General features: G+C 44.3%; 1 protein-coding gene across 1 annotated transcript in view; it reads left to right on the top strand.

The window, feature by feature from the left end:
• The first annotated feature begins 831 nt into the window (after nt 1-831).
• The window catches only part of VPS8 (VPS8 subunit of CORVET complex), a 196342-nt gene continuing 188972 nt past the window's right edge, over nt 832-8201 (top strand). Inside the window, exons 1-2 of the mRNA XM_065410354.1 lie at nt 832-893; nt 3324-3546. Coding sequence (XP_065266426.1) covers nt 832-893; nt 3324-3546 — 285 coding nt within the window. The remainder of the gene's footprint in view (nt 894-3323; nt 3547-8201) is intronic.

Raw genomic sequence — 8201 nt, 5'->3', positions numbered from 1 at the left:
AGGCTAACAGGTACAGGTTTAAGGGTTCCTAGAGCTCTCAATAGAGGGGTAGCCTCACCCACTGAATTAGGAGAAAATTAGATATATTTTAATGTTCCAAAATGTTTAATCAGTCTGCCAACTCCTACTTCAGAAGATTTATGGAGAGGAAGAATAGCTGCCTTTTGTCTTCAACCATCTCTAATCCCCTCAGATGCCCCGGTTCTCAGTAATATTAAATGGGGCACCTGAATAATCTGGAACATACCTCAAAATTTTCCTCAAGAATTAACTCTTGTCCAGCTCTGTCAGAAACCTTTTCTGAAAATCCATTGCCACATGAATCCAAATCAAACTCACTGGCCGTTGTCTCCTTATTTTCCCTTTGTCCAGCTGAACCCAAATCCCCTGTCATCCACTCATCAAGTATGGAAGATTTTTAAAAGGTCTTGAAACCTGCAAATTGAGATACAGACGTGTGTTGCTGTCATGTTTTGTCCTCCTACTCCTCCTCTGCAATTGATACATCTTTGTCAATTTTGTCTGTATTGTGTCTGTAGCAGCCTGCCTAACAGGACCCAGATATGATTTGCAGTCTCTGCCAGCTGCTGTACTAAAATAAATTTTTTGTTACTGCTGGAATTTGGAAAGGCCTGTGATGTGGATGTAGCTGTGGAGGAGTTACAGCTGTATAATTGTATCTTTTGTCCAGGAAAACCAGGCTAATTGGGCAACTGCCTAAATGTGAGAGCTACCTGCTATTTGACTGTCATTGATTCTTCACAATATTGATCATATTGATAATGTATGCCATTTGACAGTACCTTTGATTGAGTTACTCACACTTTCTTAATGGTCTTTCTACAGGATATGGTGCCTGTCATAGTCGATTACTGCCTTTTACTTCAGCGAACGTAAGAGAGTTTGCATGCTTGTCTGTCAGGTTAATGAAACCATAGGAATTGCAATCACAGATCAGGCCAGTGGCCCATCTAGTCCTGTATGCTCTGTCTCGTGGTGACCGGAACAGGTGTTGAAAAACCTGATAGCTGACAATTATGGAATAATATGCCAAAAGGGGAAGTTTGTTTTTAACCTTCCTCCCTATTGCCAAGCCAGTTATGCAATAAAGCAGGACGATTTATCACTTCTAATTTTTTTAACCCTATCTGATGTAACTGACTTTCCTGTATCCATGTAAATGTCCAAGACTTCTTTGAATTCCATCAATACACTTATATTTGATCGATCTATCCAATCTTTATAGCTTTTATGATGGAACTGGTCACCATAGTATCTCAGCACCTCCATTCCAGATTTTTTTTTTCTTGCTAGAACTACTGTGAAATTGACTTGACAGATTTTTCCTTTTATGAATTTTCTACATTCCCCCACCGAGTAATTTCTCGTCCTTCGAACAGATGACCCCTAGGCTATGAATATTCATCCCAGTTCAAAAGTAATGTTTTTGATTCATTCACCTTAACACCTTCCAGTAAAATTATTAAACCGCAGTGTCAGTCTATGTAAGAGCAGGAAAATGTCACGTCAAGAAAATGAAAAGTTGACACTGCTTTAATTTTTCATTAAAAAATTTCTCATTTCCACTTAATCACTTTATTTTTTTTAAAAATCTGCTTACAGAGAGTTCTGTTTAGTTTACGTGCACATTGCTTTCCCTCAATACTTCTCTTTATCTCCTCTAGTAAATCATCACTCACTTGCTTAGAAACCAAGTGCCACCCTTCCAACTCCAAGAATTAGATGAGATAGAATTGGAAAAGATTTTCTAGGTCTACTAGTTCTTGTCCCTATTTTACTTCAGGACTTTTCCTGCATGTTAAATGCTTATTCGAGCTTGTTTACAAATTAGTTATGCCACCTAACTATGCCAGTCTAGTTAAAGCAATACAACTCCCCATTGTGGACACAGTTGAATTGATGTAAAAGTGCTTATACTGATCTATTTTATCCTATAGGGAAGGGAAATAAAGTTTTTATATTGGTATAGCTGCATCCACCCCAGGACTTGTGCTGGTTATAACTATATGGTTAAAAATCACGCTAACCAAAATAGTTATGTGTACAGAAACTATGTGTGGACCTAGCACCTCTCTGACTTTATTTGGAGGCACTTCATTGTCTAATTTTCACTGTTCTTTGAAAAAAATGGTTTCACCAGCTTCCAGTGGTGGATGTAGCCTCCGTGTTTAATGAGTGCATCACACCATTGGTTCTCAACCAGGGGTCCGGGACCCCTGGGAGGCCGTGTGCAGGTTTCCAGGGGTTCGTCAAGCATGGCTAGTGTTAAGACTTGCTAGGGCCCAGGGCAGAAAGCCAAAGCCCTGCTGTGCAGGACTGCAGCTTGGGACCCCGAACCCCACCACCCGTAGCTAAAGCTGAAGCCTGAGCAACTTAGCTTTGCGATGCCCCCTGTGGCATGGGGCCTTGGGCAGTTGCCCTCTTTGCTACCCCTCAACGCCAGCCCTGGCTTTTATATGCAGAAAAACAGTTGTTGGGGCACAGCTGGGCCATGGAGTTTCTATAGCATGTTTGAGGGCGGGGGGGGGGGGTGGTGAGGGGCTCAGAAAGAAAAAGGTTGAGAACCCTTGCACTATACTAAACTCTAGTGTAATCACAGTATGAAACAAAACAAAAAAATAAATAAAAAGAGAGCATGATATAATGAATGCTAGGGCAGGGGTGTGGTCCGGTGAGGGTCCAGGGCCCGCTCTCAGTGCTGGTCACCCCGGGGCCTTGCCAGTTACTCCCAGTCGGGGAAGCATCTCTGCTCAGCATCTGGATCTTGCTGCACAGAGTGGGGAGAGGCCCCACAATGAGCCCAGTGCCGTGCTGCCTAGAGAATGGGACACATGGGGCACCCTCATGCCCCCCATACCCACACATCCTCTGGCAGACTTTGCCCTTTGGGCTTCCCTGGCAGCATGTGACTCTGACATCATTGCACAGTGATATGGCTGGGAGCAGTATCACCATGATACATATGCTGGGCTATAGAGCTGCATGTGATTTCTCATGCAAAGGAGTGAATACGGCTCTCCGCCTGCCCCCCCAGGGTGTTTTTGTGGGTGCAAATGAACCCATGAACCACTCTGCTAAAGCTGCCTCTACTAGCTTCCCTCCTAGGCTACAATATGATGGATATATTTGTAAAAGTGTTAAACTGTGTCTATATTGGTGTTAAGTGGGGTTTCCAATTGTTAAGCTAAGAAATGCAGAATGCAGTAGTCACCTCGATTTGTATAGAAAGCAGGTCATTATAACATTTAATAGATTTTAATTAATCTTCATTTTAACAAGTAATTGTCACTTTTTTCTCTTAGTGACCTTCTGTTCAGCCAGATGTATGACAAATTGAGTGAGAATTCAGTGGCAAAGGGTGTTTTTCTGGAGTGCCTGGAGCCCTACATTTTAAGTGATAAGTTGATGGGAATGACAGCTCAAGTGATGAAAGACTTGCTGCTTCACTACCAAGATAAGAACCTAATGGAGGACATGGAGGCCTGCATTGTGCATATGGATATCACCAGCCTAGACATACAGCAGGTGAACTGCCATGTTAACTTAGCCTATGTTATACAGGAGGTCAGACTAGATGATCACAACGGTTCTTTAAGAGATTGCATCTGTCCATTCCACTTCAGATGTGTGCACCCAGTGCATAAGAGTCAGAATTTTTTTCCCCTTGGTGGTATCTTTTGGGGCAGTGCGTGCAACCTCCACTGCTTCATGCTTCTGCACTTAGGTATAAAGGGCAGATTGACCCTGACTGCTCTCAGTTAATTTTTGCCTCCCATGATTGGTAGTTGGAGCACGTTAGCTTGTTCCTACTTTCTCTTTCAGGGAAATTTTTTTCTCTCTGGTATATAATTATTGGTACTCATTGCATAGTTAATTAGTGCTTTAGTGTAAGTTTCATTGGTCATTTTTCTTAGTTTTCTTAGCATGTCGGTTCCTGTTTGTTCTGGATGCTGATGCCAAGTACCAGAGCATGCTCGGTCTCTGGGCTTTCAGCCTTGCATTGTCAGCAAGAAATCTGCCAGTCAGTGACCCTCCATTCCAGGTGCCTTAAGTACCATGGTGAGGGTCACATCCGGGACCACTGTCAAATCTGCAGAGACTTCCAGTCCTGGACCAAAATGGGCAGGGAGGTGAGGCCATCCTGTGTTCACCTCTCCTGGAGGCCATCCTGTGTTCACCTTCCTGCTTGACATGGTCACTGAGTGTCAGGATCCCAACAAAGGCAGTCAGGGCCAAGGGTCAGAGCAGGGACAAAATTGATGCTGGAAGTAGCAGAGATGTTCGTAGTTGGGTTACAGGCCAGGGTTGATACCAAAGGTCAGGGTCTGAATCAGGTTTCAGGGTCCGAGTCAGGAGGCGAAGTCCTAATCAAGCTGAGGTGAAAGCCAGGAATTCAGAAGCAAGGAGCAGGAACAGTTGTGGTAGCTACAGGAGATCCACATCGTTGCAAGGATACTTCCTGGAACACCCCTGCGGTTTATATAGGGCAGGGAGCTGATCAGGAGCCATGAGACTGCTGTCTGTCAAACCCTTCAGGCGGAACTTCCCATGGTCTGTGTCCACAGTGGGTCATGGGAAGTGGAGTTTGCAAGCTGGTTACAGCTGCCACTGAGTGGTGTAGCCTGGAGATATCAGCTACCTAGTTGCTCTGCAGTCGTGGGTTCTAGACCCATAGGGCCTTACCTGGAGTATTTCTTCCTCTGTTAGAAGTGCGCCTCAGACTCTGCACCTATCCCATTCCCTGAAGCCGATGAAGAAACACAGACAGCATGCCTTGGAGGGCCAGACTCCTCCAAAATATTGAGATCCCCAGTACTGTCTGCCAGCAAACAAGCTGGATGGCAGGACAGAGTGTTCTCTGGGAAGATGCATTTTGGGCACAGACTTCATCTTGCCCGGAGTCATTGACTCTGGCACTGGTGTTTGTGCTGTTGAGGTGGACTCCCACTGCAGTACCATCCCCTTCGATGCAGCAGCAGGGAAATCTCTTAGTACCAGCAATGCTGGAAGCTTATGCTGTGGCACGGGACCTACTGTCTCTTGGTGCTGGATTCTCCAGTAGTGCAGGAGACAAATCAACCGGTACCGATTGATCCCTCAGGCTGTGTTTTCAGACCTGCCTCCAAGACTCTCAGTATTGTGATGGACTTCAGACTTTCCAGCACTTCCTTGCACAGTGCAGTCCAGAGGCAAACTCAGCATGCTGTCTCTAGTACCAACCTCTCTGGAGGTGTGCCACTCAACCTCAGCACCGCATGGTACAGCATGTCCATGGTCAGGTGACTCAGGATCCTTCATCAGAGACTGAGGTAGGCTTCTATGCCCCTTGCTCCTCTCTCGCCTGTCTCATGATGATTCTGCTCCTGGTGCCTGGCAAATATCCTAAGGTGATCAAGGGATCTGGATCCTTGGGCTGGTAGGGCTTGGGTCCTATACCCTACCAATGGCCGTATTAGAACCCATGGGATTTTTCCACCACCACCACCAGATCTGACCAGCTTCATCATCCTTCTAGATCACCAAGTGGATGACAGATTATTTTCCATGAGGAGGCTCAGGATGTTACTCCCAGTACCAAGCAGAAACAGCCTCACGTGCCAGAAGTCCCATCATTTTCCATACAGGAGGTGTCAGGCGTGTCCTCGCCTTTTCAGGGTGACTCCAGGCCCAACCAGAAGTTTATAGAGGGTTGCTTCCTCTCTTGATGTTCTAGTCAAGGTAGTGCAATAGAGTTCTATGGGCAGGTGGAACTACTGGCATCAGTAGGACCTTTCCAAATGCTCTACCTATAAATGAAGCCATTCTGGAGCCCGCAAGATTGTTGTGGCAAATGCCATCATCTCTGCTGCTGACAGCCAAGAGAACCGAGCAAAGGTACTTTGTCCCTTCTACCTCCATCCCTTGGGTTCCTTGTGCTCTTGTTTACTGCCAAGACAAGCATCAGGAATAGCCTCCTCCCCCAAAGGATAAAGAAGCAAAGAGACTGAGCATTTTCCATAGAAAGCTTTATTTCACTACTGGCCTGCAGTTTGTTTCTCTAACTAGCATGCCTTTTTGGCCAGATAAAATTTTTCCCGCTGGGGCCATGTACTGAAGTTTGCAAACAAATTACCAGACAGTGCCAGGCAGGAGTTCCAGGCCACCTTGGCAAATGGGTAGCTAGGACCTTTCTCCAAGTTGCATTAGATGGGGTGGATTTGGCAGCCAGAGTGATGGCATCAGCAGAAGCAATGCACAGATGTTCATCATGGTTTCAGTCATTGGGTGTTCTGCAGGAGGTCCAACAGACTATCCAGAATCTCTCCTTTGAGGGATCCTACCCTCTTCTCTTAGCAGACTGGTGAGAAGATTCAGAGCTCAAAGACTTGAGGGCCACTCTGAAATCATTGGGCATTTACACTCCTTTCCCTGAAATGAAACAGTTCTGTCTTCAGTCATACCAATGATACCCGCTTGTCACTCCTAGATAGCCTGACTACTACAGGAAAAATCACAAGGGGAGACCTACACCTCCTCAGTTTTCTTCTGTGGTAGGGTCTTGTAGACAGCCAGGAATTTGTAAGCAGCCTGTTTGACTGCCTTTCAGGAACAGAATATCGGTTAGTTTTGGGCCAGTTTCTCTCACCCCTGTTTTTTCCAACAGTTTATCCTATTTGCTATGCATTTAGGCCAGAATTACCATGGATTTACAATTATGTTTTGAGACCTCCCAATTACCAAGTTTTTAATCTACTTAATGTGTGCCATGTCATTTTTATATCATTATAGTTTTTTAATCAGAATTTTGTATGGTACCAAGTCAAATGTCTTAGAAGTCTATTATCTTTATCAACCAAACTTGTAATCTCGATTTAAAAAAAAAAAAAAAAAATCAAGTTAGTTTGACAGGATCTATTGTCTATAAACCAGTGTTGATTTCCACTAATTACATTACCCTCCGTAATTCTTTACTAATCGAGTCCCAATTGAGGAGCTCCATTATCTTGCCACGGATCGATATCAGGCAGACAGGCCTATAATTAGTTGGGTCACCCTTTTTTAAAAATGGCACACTAACTTTCTTCCAGTCTTCTGGAACTTTGCTTGGATAGAACTAGGTTGTTTAAGTCATCCTCCCAGCTGTTCGTGTCAGTTGCAGATGGGATAAAACGCCTTCCAGTCTCAGCCTAGAGAATCTTGTCCTGGATTTGCTCCTACAATCATCTGCTATGACATTGCTAATGTAAACCTTCAAGACAGGGTATAGCAGCACATTCTTCAAGGTCTCGAGCCACTTCTACAGCTTGACTGGTTGTGGTAGCTATAACAGACATTTGTAAAACTGCAACTTTGGTTGTTGCTGTACACAACTCATTACGCTGTAAAGGTATCTCAGCATTCTAGAGATGAGGCCAAGTTTGGTCGAGTAGTCCTTCAGTTATTGTTCAGGTACTGAAACCCAGGTTGAACTGCTTGTGAGTCACTTGAAGTGAAATGGACATATGCAGTCACTCAAAGAAGAAAAAATGGTTACTAACCAGTTATATAGCTGTTGTTCTTTGAGATGTTGCACATGTCCGTTTCCTGACCCACTCTCCTTCCCCTCTATATGAGAGGCACTGGAGATTGCATGAGCTGCCCCAACGAATATCAGTAGGGGAAAAAAATCTCTAATTCTGGCACACTGAGTAGGCACACACCTGAATTAGAATGGCATGTGGAACTCATCTTGAAGAACAAGACTTACAGAACAGGTTAGTAACTGATTTTTTTTGTTTTGTTTTCTTTCTGGTCTTGGAATCTATGAATCTATGCATGGACTTCATCTGCACGAGAGGCAGCTCTGTTGTACAAGGCAGCATTGTACATATCCCAGGATACTCCTTGTAAACTTCTCTCTTTTTGTAACTGCTGGCCCAGCAAACTCATGGATTTGGGAAGTTAAGCTGTGTTCTTTCCTCCTTCCCCAACGTCACCAGTAATAAAAGCTATGCAGGCCAAACTCAGACCTTACTATACTTAAACAACCCCATTGTCTTCAGTCAGTAACTGAAGATAGACTTTAACCCAGAGAACAGCATTTTAGAAAAACTACACTCCACATTCTTTTAAACACACTAATTTAATAAAATATTTTAATATGTGTATTGTTTAGGGCATTGTGCCCAATTTGTGGCCTGGGGGACCACATAGTTGCCTTC

The sequence above is a fragment of the Emys orbicularis genome, chromosome 9 (genome assembly GCF_028017835.1).
Source record: "Emys orbicularis isolate rEmyOrb1 chromosome 9, rEmyOrb1.hap1, whole genome shotgun sequence".
In the NCBI taxonomy this organism is placed as follows: Eukaryota; Metazoa; Chordata; order Testudines; family Emydidae; genus Emys; species Emys orbicularis.
The sequence above is the reverse complement of the archived record's forward strand: the minus strand, read 5'-3'. Positions and strand labels throughout refer to the sequence as shown.